We start from the raw sequence: 15,062 nt of genomic DNA, 5'->3' as shown, positions 1-15,062 counted from the left end.
TTATTTGGCTACCTTGGTCATGTCACGGCTCTTGGCCCTCAACTTGTTGACCTGGGACTCTGCGATGTCAGCACGCTCCTCTGCCTCCTCCAGCTCGTGCTGCACCTTCCTGAACTTGGCCAGATGGCTGTTAGCTTGTTCCTCCTGTACACAAACATACAATTACATTAGATGTGTTTATTTTAGTCATATTATCTAAAATAATGCCAGACTCCTTTAGTTAATTGAAGATGTTTCATTCTCAACATGAATACTGAGAAAAAGACAGTTTGCTCACAGATTCCTCAGCTTGTCTCTTGTATGCTTTGACCTTTATCTGCAGCTTGTCCACCAGGTCCTGCAGTCTAAATATAGTCTTTCTATCCTCTTCAGACTGCCTCCAGATATAAAAAAGAATGAATCAAACCAATACAGGAGATTAGTGATGACAGAAGGGTGATGAAGCTTCATTAGACACATAATGGTTGGAGTAGCTATGATGAACCGAGCCAGGCTTATGACATTCCATGGCTAAATACAGTGAATGATTCAAAAGCATACACACAATTGATAATGTACTGTAAAGACACACATTTTGTGGTCCATTCTACAGTCCTTTCAAACGTGTATCCCTTCTCTCGAACAATAACATTTAGTGGAGACTGTATGGTGAGTAGCAGAATTGCACTGGTTACATTCACATATACTGTATATCATAGAGAAAAAGAACTGTGCAAAATCATAGCCCTTTGGCATTGAGAACCGTAATTGCTTTGCTTTGCCAAACATTTCAGATTATTTATTTTCCCAAAAAGGAATGGTAACTCCATCTGTACTTTTATAAGCATTAAATTAAGTCTGTTAAGGTGTGATAAAAACTGATATCGCAAATGCATAGTTACAAAGATAAGCAGGAATTATCTATTTGTAATTAGCGTGAAAGGCAAAAAGCTGAGTACCCATAGGAATTTTGACAAGAAATTGATATTGACAGTTTTGAGCAACACGGCCACTTCTGGGCCGCGATTTTTCCCCTACCCACTTGGTCGACGATGGCAATCTAGCTTGTTTCTTACATTCCTGGTATCAGGTCAGTCTAGTTATTTCATTGTGATGGTTGGGCAAATTTAATCAAATTTAGCTCCTTTGTAAAATATTGCAGAGTTTTCTCCTCTCATGCTTATTTGCTGACTGCTCTCATTTTTGAGAACCTACTCCCCACACCTTTCTCAGCATTCGTGCTCAGCAGTACTTCACCTGGTAAGTCAGGTCCTTAATCCTTCGCTCGCATTTGCGCGTGCCCTTGACTGCATCAGAGCCATGCTTCTGTTCAGCCTCAAGCTCACTCTCCAGCTCACGCACCTGGATGGAAATCACACTTCAGTGAGGCGGGGTCGGTTATTGTAACGTCCAGACATCACAGACACCCTTCCTCTATGCATTAGTCTCGTATATCGTCACTCTCCATATGGCATCATACCACTTTTCAGAACCCTACCCTGGTCTCCAGTTTCTGAAGCTGTTTCTTCCCGCCCTTCAAGGCCAGATTCTCGGCCTCATCCAGGCGGTGCTGCAGGTCTTTGACCGTGACTTCCATGTTCTTCTTCATCCTCTCCAGGTGAGCACTGGTGTCCTGCTCCTTCTTCAGTTCCTCTGCCATCATGGCAGCCTTTGCACAAGAAATTAGGGCTTGGTTAATTTGTGTCCATGTGTGCCAGATTCACACAGGACATTTGGGCAAGGTTGAGTTGAAGTCCTTACGTCGGTGATAGCCTTTTTGGCTTTCTCCTCAGCGTTCCTGGCCTCCTGAATGGAGTCCTCCACCTCACTCTGAATCTGGATCAGGTCGCTCTCTAGCTTCTTCTTACTGTTGATCAGGCTTGTGTTCTATTAATAAACGTGAACAGCCATGAAATTATCTATTAACACAACAACATTCACTCCAAAGAATGAATCATTGGATTCAATTAAACAATAGACAGAGGTTATACATGCAATATTATGAAGTACGTGTATGTGACTTCAACTGATGTGAAGTACTTAATCGGCTGATGTCCCATATACTCAATAATACTGTGTGCCGCCACTGTTAATCACAAGTAATCACTTCCTGAGTGTGTAATTTACACACCTTCACTGTGTGATAACTGATCATTGCAGAACATTACCTGGGAGTGCAGGAGTTGGACTCTCTCAGTGGCATCCACAAGCTCTTGCTCTGCTGTTTTGCGGATTCTCTCAGTCTGTTCCAGAGCAGCCCGGATCTCTTCGATCTCGGCTAGCAAGAGGACACTTCTGCGCTCTGCCATGGTGACCTGCTCCTTCATGTCATCGTTGCATCTCAAGGCATCATCAAGGTGCAGTTGTGCTTCCTTTCAAATGTGGGAGAGGGCGAGGGGGGAAAGCAAATAATGCTCAGAAATGGTCCACATATGATAAATCCCAAATTAAAGATAAACTATAGAATAAACAAAATCCTTGATAAAAGAAATAAAGAATTGTATTGTATTCTATAACCATCTAAAAGACAGACCTTTAGCTGTGCCTGAAAGTTTCTAAGGTTCTTCAAGGACTCGCTGGCCTGGCGGTTGGCACGGCTTAGTTGAATCTCCATCTCATTGAGATCTCCCTCCATCTTCTTCTTGACTCGCAGGGCATCGTTCCTGCTCCTGACCTCAGAGTCAAGGGTGCTCTGCATGGAGTCTATAATCCTCTGACTGTTCCTCTTCACCTGCTCAATTTCCTCATCCCTCTCTGTAATCTTTCTTTCCACCTCAGACTTCACCTGATTCAGTTCCAGCTGGACTCGAAGAATCTTTGACTCCTCATGCTCCAATGATGCCTAAGAAATATTTGTTTGAAGAAGCAAATTGATCATTTCTCATTCAGGTAAATATATGGGTCACACTTTACAATAGAGTTACATGAATTGGCATTAACTAATGTAGTTGTTAACATGAATTAATGATGTACAAATATATTAATTAAACATTAAATTCATTTTTCATTAGTTAATGTATTTATTAACTACTGAGAAATGTGTTAGTAACATGAATATGTATACATTAGCAAACCATATGAACTTATAATTAGTTAACCAGTAACAAATACTATCATGAACTGTTTTTGTTTAGTTAATTGACATTAACTAACATAGTTGTCTAACACAAATGAATGATGTACAAATACATTAATAAGGCTAGGCTGTACAGATTATCTCCTGAGTAATTAGTTAGTTTACAACTACGTTAGTTAATGCCAATTCATGTGCATTTTTTGTGTACAAGTGTTACCAATGTATGTTTAAAATTAGCTGTAAGCAAATGGTGCTTTTGTCATTACCTCTGCCTCCTCTAAGGAGGTCTGAATCTCCATTTTCTCCTGCTCCACCTGTTTCTTTGACTTTTCCAGTTCATGGATGATCTTTCCTGTTTCTCCAAGCTGCTCTGTGAGATCTACAATCTCCTCTAAAAGTGAGACATGGTCAATTAAAAAGAACATTCTTCTTTATAGCAGCCCAATGATTCCTCCTGATTTCCCCCGCCCCCCTTTCTGATATCCCTATCCTCCTTGTCTAACCCCCCCAAAAAAATAAAAAGAATTTGCACTTACGATGACTATATGTTTAGAACAGCATTTCATGTGTATTTTCCTAGTTATGGATGTGATGCTTTGACTTGTGGAAGAACCTATGCACTTGTAAATCGCTTTGGATTAAAAGCGTCTGCCAAATGACTTAAATGTAAATGTAAATGTAAATATAATGTTCCATGTCTGCAGTGTTAAAGAACAAAAGTCCAAACGGAACTTACGCTGTAGGATTTTATTTTCGCGTTTCAGCGTTTCGAGATGTTCAAGAGATTCTTCATAAGCGTTCTTCATCTTGAAGTTTTCGGTGCCCATGGAGCGAACTTCCTTCATGGCCGCCTCGAGCTCTGCCTGGCCCTCCTCGAATTTCAGCTTCCACTCCGCCAGGATCTTATTGAAGAATATACCAGAATAACCAGACCAATAGAAGTTGATGTCAGAATATGCTCACCACTAGAAGGCAGGTTTTTACCTTGTCAAAGTTTCTCTGTTTCTTGTCTAAAGTAGCAGCAGCTCCATTGGCTCTCTCCACGTCAGTCACAAGGTCCTCAACTTCACTCTGCAGTCTCTGCTTGGTTTTCTCCAGGGAAGAGCATTTCGAGTTGATGGCCTCAGCTGCTTCCTCGGCATCCTGAAGACGCTGAGCCAACTTTTTCCTAAAAGTAGTCAATATGTTAAATAGCCCACATTATTTTGGAAAGCCAAATTAATAAGACCCATTATTTCACTCAGTTAATACTTGGCCTCCTTTAATATGTGTGTGCAAAACACAGTATATGAAACATACATCATTTTAAAGTTAACGGTAACAAGGTGGTAAAATATTTGAGTCCTTCCACTTACTTGGCCTCCTCCAGCTCCTCAGTGCGCTGGATGGCGTCAGTTTCGTATTTGGTTCTCCACTGAGCCACCTCACTGTTGGCCTTGGACATCCCCCGCTGCAGCTCAGCCTTGGCCTCCTGCTCCTCCTCAAACTGCTCCCTCAGCAGGTCGCAGTCATGACGAGCCGACTGCAAGGCGTGGGCCAGGGCGTTCTTGGCCTAGAGAGCGTATGAAATACATATTAACTGCTTTAATGAGGGTTTTATTTCACAAACCCTCATTAGACAATAATGTAATATTACATAAGATGTCCTTTCTTGTGAAGGGGGAGTGAGGAGGAGTGAGGCTCCATGTCATGGACCATGTGACCATATGATGTAAATCGGGGGTCTCCAATCTTATCCTAAAAGGGCCGGCGTGGGTGCAGGTTTTTGTTTTAACCCAGCAGTAACACACCTGATTATACTAATGAACTAATCGTGGTCTTTAATCAAGACCTAGATGAGTAGAATCAGCTGTCTTAGTCCTGTGCTAAAACAACAACCTGCACACACACCGGCCCTTTCTGGATAAGATTGGAGACCCCTGATGTAAATCATTGACTCCTATGAACTAATTAAGGTGTGAGATCACAAATGTGATGGGAGTGTTCTTAACTAAACATTATAATGCTATGTAACAGTCACTGCTGGTAATTGGAAGTAATGGAGTTCTAGAACACTACTTATTCCAAAAAAACACTCTTCAAGAAGTTGCAAAAAGTAACACTTCACAAGATTATTCTAACAAGATTAAAATCCATGTTTGTGCCATCTAAAAGCTACCTTAATTTCCTCTTCATTGTGCCTCTTAAACTCTTCAAATTGTTGAATATATGCTTGTTTCCCTCTAGTTAGTTGAGAAACTAAAGAATCCTTCTCTTCCAGTTGGCGTGACATTTCACCTTGAAGAAAGAAAATCAATAAATTCACCCAATAAATTTCAGAAAAATTAAAGACTATAAATAAAAAAATAGTCATCCATTAGGATGTGCAATTGTAGTTAATGATACCATTTTCTGTCTGTAGTCGAGCCTTTTGGCTTGTGAGGTCATTGATTAACCGCTGATGCTCTTCTTCTTTGGACTTCACTTCATTCAAGTGGTCCTCCAGGGAACGGCACATCTTCTCAAGATTCACCTAGAAAACACATTGTACAATGTAAGTGAGATCATTTTTATCATATTAACGTTGAAGGAGATCGAAATAACAGTCTGCAACTCACTTTTGCCTTTGCCAGGGCCTCCATGGTGCCTAAAAGATCATCCACCTCTAACCTCAGCTCACTCTTCTCCTTCTCCAGCTTCTGCTTGACGCGCTGAAGGTTGTCTATTTGCTCTCCCAGCTCTGCCACGCTGTCGGCCTGCTTCTTGCGGAGGGTGGCTGCAGTGGCCTCGTGCTGCAAGGTGGACTCTTCCAGGTCTCTCCGCAGCTTCAGGAACTCAGCCTCGCGCTTCTTGTTCATCTCGATCTGAGCAGCGGTCGCGCCACCAGCCTCTTCAAGCCTCTCACTGATCTCCTCAAGTTCCCTGGAGAGATCGGCTCTCTGCTTCTCGACCTTGGCCCGAGCAGCACGCTCAGCCTCGATCTCCTCCTCCAGCTCTTCAATACGTGCCTGAGGGTTAGAAATGCTGTTTTTCCACAAAAGAAATTTGAAAGCCATGGAAGTTAACTCCGCAGAGTTTTTCCTCCTTCTCACCTGAAGCTCTTTAATCTTCTTCTGAAACTGTGCCCCAGCAGCCTGTTCATCCTCAATCTTACTATGCAACTCAGTCACTTCAAAGTCTTTTCTGTTGCATAAAACATAATAATATTGAAAAGGCAGCATTTAATGCATCATGTAATTATATAATGTGCTCCATATGAACCCAAGGGACAGTCTCTAATCAAAGTAACAATATTTGAATTTACAGCTAATTTATTTTGTAGTGTATATTAGACTACATATACTATGCTGAGAGTCAAGGTCAACCCTAGTGACTGATAACATTACATCCATTTTAATACCACTGATTAATATCACTCAATGTTTTGCTTTCTAACAAATGCTCCAATCAGTTTTAGCTAGAGGACTAACCCTCTGGCAATTACACATTTTTCAAGACACATTTGGACAGAGGAAAACCCCATAATTTCCTCAGCCTACATGGCGAGCTTGCTAATTGGTATCATCGACTAGGAGACATGTTCTCCTTATTGTTAATAAAGGGATGGTGCTCTCCAACAATAATTCCTGCAAGAAAATTACATCAATCAAATGTATCTCCCATTCAACTGTGTCAAGGTTTATTTATACTCCTTAACAATGCATAAACAATTAAGGCTGAAATCCCTGACACTATAAATTAATATTATGTAATTCAGAGCAACACTCACTTCTTAATCTTCTCCTCCAGTTGTTGCTTCTCATTTTCCAGGTCCATTATGCACTCCTGGGCCAGCTTTAGATCGCCCTCAAGCTTTCTCTTGGCTCTCTCAAGATCCATACGGTGCTTCTTGTCTTGTTCCAGAGAACCTTCCAGCTGAAATTATTATCATACAACTTAGGACCTCATTACTGGAAAAATTTACTAACGTAATTGTGTCTTATCTGGCCACACAGTACTGGAAAGACAATTGGGCTTTTTTCTGCCAGTTCATAAGCTATTCACTTAACTCACATCATCCACTTGCTGCTCAAGCTTAGCCTGGGCTTTAGTCAGAGTGTTGACTTTGTCTTCCTCTGCCTGGAGATCTTCTAGAGTCTGCTGATGTGCCTCTTGGAGAGCTTTCTTCTCCTTGGTCAACTTGGCAATGCTCTCATCCTGCCCCGTTATCTCCTCTATCAGGTTTTTAACCTGAAAACATGTTACTGCATCAGCTTGGTACTGGTGTCTTGCCTGTTTTTTTAAAATGAAATTGTTATGCAATATTTAAACGTAAACCTTGTTTTCGGTGGCATGTTTCTCCTTCTCCACTTTGGCCAGTGTGAGCTCCAGGTCGTCGATGTCTTTCTTCAGCTCAGAGCACTCGTCTTCCAGCTTCCTCTTCTTAGTGGTCAGCTCAGCATTGATCTCCTCCTCATCTTCTAATCTCTCCATCTTTTCTTTGAGTTTTGCTTCAAGCAGGATTTTGCTTTTGATCAGGCCCTCGCATCTTTCCTCAGCATCAATCCGATTGTCGGATTCCTTAGAGTGTGTGGAAATCAGTTTATCACTTGCAATATTTATATTTATGATCAGCCTCGCGCAGCATGCATGCACTAATGAGTCCAGGAAGTGGCACTGTAATTACCAACACCTGCCATTCATGCAAGTATGGAGGTCATTTAGGTTCTCTAAAATATGGTAACCAATGTTGATTACCAGGTAAGGAAACAACAACAAACAACATTGACATTTTATGTTTTATGTTTATGTTTTTTGCTGCATATTTTGAAGGGATTTGCCATATTCTGAAGGGATTTGATCTTACATAGACATAGATTTGACATAGACCCAATACACCAAATAATTTGTATTTATTGAACTTACTGCCTGAACTTGAAGGAGGAGGTCATTTTTTTCTTGAATAATGGAAACCATTCTTTCCTCTAGGTCTTTTCTTCTAGAGTCTGATTTTATCAAGTCTTCTTTGCATTTGGTGAAGTCCTCCTTCATCTGTGCCATCTCTTTCTCCGACTCTGCGCTCTTCAGGAGGGGCTTCATCTTGAAGAAGAGCCTCATCCATGGCCAGTTCTTCACGTTCATGAATGAGCGGATGTTGTACTGGATGGTGAAGAGGGCTTCCCTATTAATTGATCAAATTGATCAGAGTAGAATTTCAATTTCAAATTAGAGATAGGCGCTTATCATTAAACGTTTTGTGATCTTTTATACCACGTGACACTGTGCTACATACATTGGAAACGCAAAGGTACCTTCTCTCTATCATCTTACGATACTCTGTCCTTATGAGATATCCACGGCACACAGCCTGGGTAGAGGTCACCACCTGAGCCAAACGCTCATCCCTCATCTCCTCCAGAACTCCCAAAAGACCAGCTTTGAAGAACACCTGGAATGCCATGTGTGTCAAACAGTGTTAATGCGGTGTGATATACCTGCCTCACTGGTTAATGAACAGCATTTCTCCATTGTTGTTTGTTATGCAATACACACATTTTAACATACTACATGATTCATTGACACTCTCTGGGACATTAATACAGTCTGAATTTCTTCTGTATTTTGTATTTCATCATATTACAGTATATTGTGGCCAGTAATATTCCAACAATAATATATGCTGAAATACAGTATAAAGGTAGGCCTTGGACCTTTTATCTACAGAATATCAAATACAAATCTATATAGAATGATACACGTATCCAAAAAAGCTGAGATGACCTTGGTGTGCCCAAATTTGTATTGCGCGTGATCCACATCGATGGAGCCCAGAAGCTTTTCAGCAGCTTTCTTGTTGTCCATGAACTGGCCCTCTGGAACAGCGCTGGCATTCAGAATTCTGTACCTGCCATCCAGAGTAAAGCTCAGCACCAAACCAATGTTATTCTTTTTAAACGGGGAGATCTTTTCTACGGTCTTACCTCTGCTTAAAATCTCCATAGTGGATTCTGCTGGGAAAGCCCTTCCTGCAGATCCTGATGCCCTCCAGCACACCGTTACAGCGCAGCTGGTGCAGAACAAGATGGTGTTCCATGATACCTAATGGTGATAGCAATATCTTAGTTCTTAATTTCATTGAATTTTGTATTTTTGTAGGTTATTTTGAGTTTATTAAGCCTCTACCTGGAGTTTTGGTTTCGTTAGGTATCAGGCACCGCACAAAGTGTGGTTCAGTTGTCCTCAGGTTCGACATCAGTTTGTTCAGATTTTCCTGCATTTGAAAAAAGTAGCCTTTGGAACGGTAGTAAAGGAAGTTCTATATGACCAATGCAGAACAGCTGGATATTTTATAATCCAAAGGATTATAAGTAAAAACTGTATAAACTGTGCAAATCACTCTCGATAAAAGTGTCTGCTAATGATATGAGTGTCTGAGTGGTAATGGAAGGGTAGCTTACCCTGAACAAAGCAGACACGGTCTTACCCTGAACAAAGCAGACACGGTCTTACCCTGAACAAAGCAGACACTGTCTTACCCTGAACAAAGCAGACACTGTCTTACCCTGAACAAAGCAGACACTGTCTTACCCTGAACAAAGCAGACACGGTCTTACCCTGAACAAAGCAGACACGGTCTTACCCTGAACAAAGCAGACACGGTCTTACCCTGAGTAAAGCAGACTTGGTCTTACCCTGAACAAAGCAGACACGGTCTTACCCTGAACAAAGCAGACACGGTCTTACCCTGAACAAAGCAGACACGGTCTTACCCTGAGTAAAGCAGACTCGGTCTTACCCTGAACAAAGCAGACACGGTCTTACCCTGAACAAAGCAGACACGGTCTTACCCTGAGTAAAGCAGACACTGTCTTACCCTGAACAAAGCAGACACGGTCTGGAAAGAGGCTCCCTTCTTCTTCCCGCCTTTCTTGGCACCACCTGCAACATCAATGAAAATAATGCAACAGGAAATGCAACACTAAGCTGTATTTGAATGCCAACTACAGTGATTATAGTAGTCATTGCAACATAAAGCACACTTGGGATTGGTGTATAATTGATGTTGACAGAATGGGTTGTTCCCTGTTGGTGAGACAAAATGTTGGAACCATTGGTTGAACCATGATATTGATTACATTTCATATGTAAAGTGCAGAATTACCATCTGTTGCAGAAAAGCCGACATAGAGCCCAGCCAACACTTTCAGTGGCGATTTCTGGTAAAGCTGCACCACAGACTCATTGAGCGGGTCCTTGTTCTTCTCCAACCACCCAGCAAGGTTGTAGTCCACAGTGCCAGCGTAGTGGACCAGGGAGAAGTGGGCCTCAGGCTTGCCTTTGATGGGCTTGGGCTTCAAGAAGCAGTTGTTCTTGCCGAGATGTTGGTCATAAAGTTTGTTCTTGAAGGAAGTGTCTGTGGACTTTGGAAACATGCACTCTTCTTCAAGGATGGAGAAGATGCCCATTGGCTAGAGGAAGTGATTGAATGGACCGTTAAAAAATGTAAATATAATTTCTGAGATTGTGATTGTGACATACAGTGATACATGCAGAATGGCAGTAATGCTGCAGTATTAATTGTGTTGAGGGTCATAGATTATATGTAAAGTTGATTTATTTCGGAAAGTCATATCCGGTTTCATATTTAAGTTTCATATCCGGTGCAAAATTCCCATTAATTCCTGTTTATTAATTTGTATTCATACAGGTGAGCCTGAACATACCTTCTCAATAAGCTCAATGCAGGCTGCTAGGTCCATGCCAAAATCGATGAACTCCCAATCAATTCCTTCCTTCTTGTACTCTTCTTGTTCCAGCACAAACATGTGGTGATTGAAAAACTGTTGCAGTTTCTCATTGGTGAAGTTTATGCACAGCTGTTCCAGTGTGTTGAACTAAATTAAAAGGAAGGAATTAAGAATATAGCTCTTAGAGAAACTCATGGTGATTTACTAATTAAAGGCCATGTTTATAATTGAAGAAATAGGAATTATTTGTCTAATTCTATAACAATATGTGTATATTTACCTGACTGATATTTATTTAAAATATACATACTGTAATTGTGAAGGGTATAAGAGAAATATTCATTAGTTTTTATAGAAGAAGAAAAAGATTAAGAATAATACCTACATCAAAGATCTCAAATCCAGCAATGTCAAGCACGCCAATGAAGTGTTGTCTTGGCTGTTTAGTGTCTAGCTGCTGGTTGATCCGGATGACCATCCACAAGAACATCTTCTCATAGACAGACTTAGCCAATGCACCAATGGAGTTATACACCTAAAAGCCACCAAATTAAGAGATGTCAGCAGACCGGAATACTGACGCTGAAACACATCCTTCAACGAACACGGAATAGTATGGTCTAACCTGCTGGACATTCTGCCCCTTGGTGACATACTCGTTTCCAACCTTCACTCTGGGATTGCACAGGTTTTTGAGGAGATCAGCAGAGTTCAGGCCCATGAGGTAGGCAGCTTTGTCTGCCTCTTCATTTTAAAATACAAAGGGATGCATATCAGTACATTACCATATGCAGTTAACCTTCAAGCTTTCATTGTTCACAGTCTGTAGCAAGTTACCAAGCTAAATTCCTCCACAGCAAGCTGGAAAACAGAAAAACCTTGATAAAAAGCATTATAAATCGCATTCACTGACACTTGACACGCCTGCCTGTCATTCACCCTCAGTGCCGTCAGGCTCCGCCTGCTCCTCGCGCTGCTTCTGCTTGAACCTCATGTTCCCATAGTGAATCACTGCACCGGTCAGCTTGTAGATGCTCATTTTTTCATCTGCGTTGAAGCCCAGGATATCGATGGCCTCCTACATGTGCACAAAGACACAAGCAATAGTACCAAAAGGCCGTTCATAACATAATTTGACAATTCATTTAACGAGCAGACACTCTTATGCAGAACAAGTTAGATTAGATGCTTTTAGATGAATTGTCTGCCACTTGTTTGGTTAATTGAACTCACATCTGTCGCAATCAGCTCCTCTGCATCGTCAATACTCTTTACAGCAATCTCGCCTTGACTGATGAAGGCAAAGTCATACGGGTTGGTGGTGATGAGGAGCATATCTGAAGGAGACAAATTAACATGAGCTGCTGTGTGTGTGTGTGTGCGCATAAGAGTGTAAATGATACAGGATTAATTGATAAATATATAATAAATTATATGTAAATTCTATGTAAATATTACCTATGAGTTCTGGCTTCTTGTTGCAAGTCAGCTGGTAAAATATATGGTAGCTTCTTTCAGCAGACAGCTGGAAAGTAACTCTGGACTTTTCCAGCAGATCTTAAAATATATTTTAAAAGATTTCAAAGTTATTAAAAAACATTTTTATGAGACGTACTTATAACATAAAGAGTTCAGTGATGTCGGAACTTACAGGTTTCTATATCTGCTGAAGCTAGTTTACCAGTTGTGCCAAAGTGAATTCTGATGAATTTACCCTGTTTCAACACAAATCACATTTGTTATTTGAAGAGACCAATGTTGGTCATTGCCGTTATAAAATGTCGTGAAAAACATATCAGCCTCACTGAACTCACAAAGCGGGATGAGTTGTCATTCCTCACGGTTTTGGCATTACCGAAGGCCTCCAGCAGGGGGTTGGCCTGAATGATTTGATCTTCCAGGGTTCCCTGTTAAACACAAAGGATATGTTTATTGTTGTTTAAAAGAGCTTGTGGTGCAGAATCTAAGAGGCAGCACTTCCAAATTGCCAAAGACTTACCTTCATTTTATTGGCTGCCTCTTTCTTCTTGTCTGGAGACACTGCGATCGTCGCAAAGTACTGGATGACACGTTTCGTGTTCACAGTCTTTCCTGCACCGGATTCTCCACTGTAAAAAACAAGGACTTCATGAAGTCACTAACAATAATAATAATCATCATCATCTATATCGCCATCATCCCCATCATTATCATACTAATAATCATAGTAATACTGTAATAATGGTACATCAACCATAAGCATAGTAATACTCACGTGATCAAGATAGACTGGTTTTCGCGATCTGAGAAATACAGATGATAAATAAATGTGTATTAGAATACAAATGTCCTGTTTATTTTTAGCATAATGGCAAAACTTTTGACATTACATACCAGTTAGCATGGACTGATAGGCATTATCAGACAGCGCAAAGATGTGTGGTGGAACCTCCATTCGCTTCTTGCCTCTGTAAGCTGACACTACTTCTGGGTTGTACACTGGGAGCCACTTGTAGGGGTTCACAGTGACACAGAACAGCCCGGAATAGGTCTAAAATGCACAGTGAGAAAAAAAGAATGCTGTCAATAGTGTGCTGTCAGTGTGTCATATATGTCAAGTGTGATTGCCATTGAAACATTGACTGGTGCATGTTGTGCTAAGTTGCTTTTTGTGGCTTACGTAGATCATCCACGCTGCATAACGCTCTTTGAGGTTAAACAGCACGGAAGGCTCGTTGAGGTGGGTCATCATGGCCATGTCCTCGATTTTGTCAAACTTGGGAGGGTTCATCAGAAACACCTGATCCTCCTTGACAGTGACGGTCTGCAGGGGGAAACAACGCTAATTCAGAAATGATACAATCCCATTTCAAAGGTCATCTTGGACAGGCCTTTTCTGTGCTCTGCAATTAGGCTAGCTGGGGTTCTGGGTGGCAGGGGTTCTGATATACAACTGCTATTAAACCTGATTACATCTCCCTTTGACAATATGATAACAGTCTTGTTTCTGAGTATGTCCATTGGGTGAAACATATAAAGCTGTTGAAATATACACTCAGTGACCACTTTATTCATTAGACCTCTACAGCAGCTTGTCAATGCAAATATTTAATCAGCCAATCATGTGGCAGCAACTAAAAGCATGCAGACGTGGTCAAGAGGTTCAGCAGTTTTTCAGACCAGAATGGGGAAGAAATGTGATCTAAGTGACATTGACCGTGGCATGATTGTTGGTGCCAGACAGGGTGGTTGGGGTGTCTCAGAAACTGCTGATCTCCTCTAGAGTTTGCAGAGAATGGTGTGAAAAACAAAAAACATCCAGTGAGCAGCATATCTTTAACAACACTTTACAACACTTTACAACAGTGGTATGCAGAAGGGCATCTCTGAACAACGTGCCAAGCCTCTAAGTGGATAAGCTACAGCAGCAGAAGACTTAATAAGTCTAATAAATACCTAATAAAAGTGCTCACTGAGTGTTGGTAACCAAGCTCTTTTTATTTCCCCGTCAGAAAGTGGAAACAAGGTGCGCACCCTGTCATGGTATGTGAGAGCAGTGGCTTTGCCCTCTTCCCTGCTCTGGATGACTGCCTTCACGTAGAGCTCCTTCTCGTCCGTGACGTAGCAGGCTGTCCTGGCGTCGAAGGGCCGGCTCTGCGCCTCCAGGCGCTCCTGCTCGGACTTGCGCAGGTACGGTGCAGCCACCCCGAACACCTCCATTTCTGCGTCGGTACTCATGGTCCCTCACAGGCAGCAAACACAGCGCTGAAGTCACAGTAGACACACCAACAGTACATATAATCCCACATTACTCTGAGGGACTCTTTTTTTAGACTATCTTTAATAATAAGCTGTATTTATATAGCACCTTTCCTACATGAAATGTAGATCAAAGTGGATTATATTTGAATTCTCAAATTCTGCTCGTGCAGTCAAATCTTGTCAATTCACACAGTCATACCTATTTGTCTGTCCTTTGGCCCCAAGACACTTTTATGGTTGAAAACTATTCAAACTGGCATCATGGAGATATCAATCTACAATGAAAGACAAAATCACTCAGTCAGTGACCTCATTATTTCACTTTAGTAGCATCAAATCAATAAATTATAATAATAAAAAATGACAAAGAATAAATAAAATCAAAAGGTTATTTTCATATTTTCAGGAGAAAAAACATTTATCATTTTATGTTAGTTCACCAAATTCAATACAGGATCACATCTATTTTGAAATGCTGAGGCCATTTTCAATGCAAAATAGTAATAATAAAAGAGAAAAGTATCACACATGAACTGAGATCCCATACCACCAACTGACAA

General features: G+C 41.2%; 1 protein-coding gene across 2 annotated transcripts; it reads right to left on the bottom strand.

Annotated features, from left to right (window-relative positions):
- On the bottom strand, window positions 1-14,478 carry LOC133114224 (myosin-4-like). 2 transcript variants are annotated; one of them, XM_061223406.1, is made up of 38 exons: window positions 14,275-14,478; window positions 13,421-13,564; window positions 13,135-13,291; window positions 13,016-13,043; window positions 12,761-12,869; window positions 12,576-12,668; window positions 12,413-12,476; window positions 12,220-12,318; window positions 11,995-12,098; window positions 11,701-11,839; window positions 11,387-11,505; window positions 11,147-11,296; window positions 10,738-10,908; window positions 10,166-10,482; window positions 9,888-9,957; window positions 9,197-9,284; window positions 8,995-9,112; window positions 8,795-8,918; window positions 8,326-8,462; window positions 7,940-8,195; window positions 7,352-7,594; window positions 7,088-7,264; window positions 6,804-6,949; window positions 6,127-6,217; window positions 5,653-6,042; window positions 5,441-5,567; window positions 5,214-5,332; window positions 4,411-4,607; window positions 4,040-4,223; window positions 3,792-3,957; window positions 3,322-3,446; window positions 2,513-2,821; window positions 2,148-2,351; window positions 1,741-1,866; window positions 1,478-1,648; window positions 1,237-1,341; window positions 278-373; window positions 1-144 (listed from the first exon to the last, which is right to left on the bottom strand). In XM_061223406.1, exons 1-38 carry the CDS (start codon window positions 14,476-14,478, stop codon window positions 1-3), a joined length of 5,811 nt encoding a protein of 1,936 aa, XP_061079390.1. The 2 variants fall into 2 exon arrangements, with proteins under 2 accessions (XP_061079390.1, XP_061079391.1); XM_061223407.1 differs by having other exon boundaries at window positions 9,888-9,952; window positions 10,176-10,482.
- Between the last annotated feature and the right edge of the window lie 584 nt (window positions 14,479-15,062).

The sequence above is a fragment of the Conger conger genome, chromosome 16 (assembly GCF_963514075.1).
Source record: "Conger conger chromosome 16, fConCon1.1, whole genome shotgun sequence".
In the NCBI taxonomy this organism is placed as follows: domain Eukaryota; kingdom Metazoa; phylum Chordata; class Actinopteri; order Anguilliformes; family Congridae; genus Conger; species Conger conger.
Note: the sequence above shows the minus strand (reverse complement) of the source record. Positions and strands in the feature narration are given on the sequence as shown.

Coding starts and splice junctions, on each gene's coding strand:
- LOC133114224 (XM_061223406.1), bottom strand. CDS start 14,478: ATGAGTACCGACGCAGAAATGGAGGTGTTCGGGGTGGCTGCACCGTAC. Junction 9,958..10,165: donor GCAACAGATGGTAATTCTGC/ACTTTACATATG, acceptor TTTCATTGATGT/TGCAGGTGGTGCCAAGAAAG. Junction 1,867..2,147: donor TCCAACTCCTGCACTCCCAG/GTAATGTTCTGC, acceptor GTTTATTAATAG/AACACAAGCCTGATCAACAG.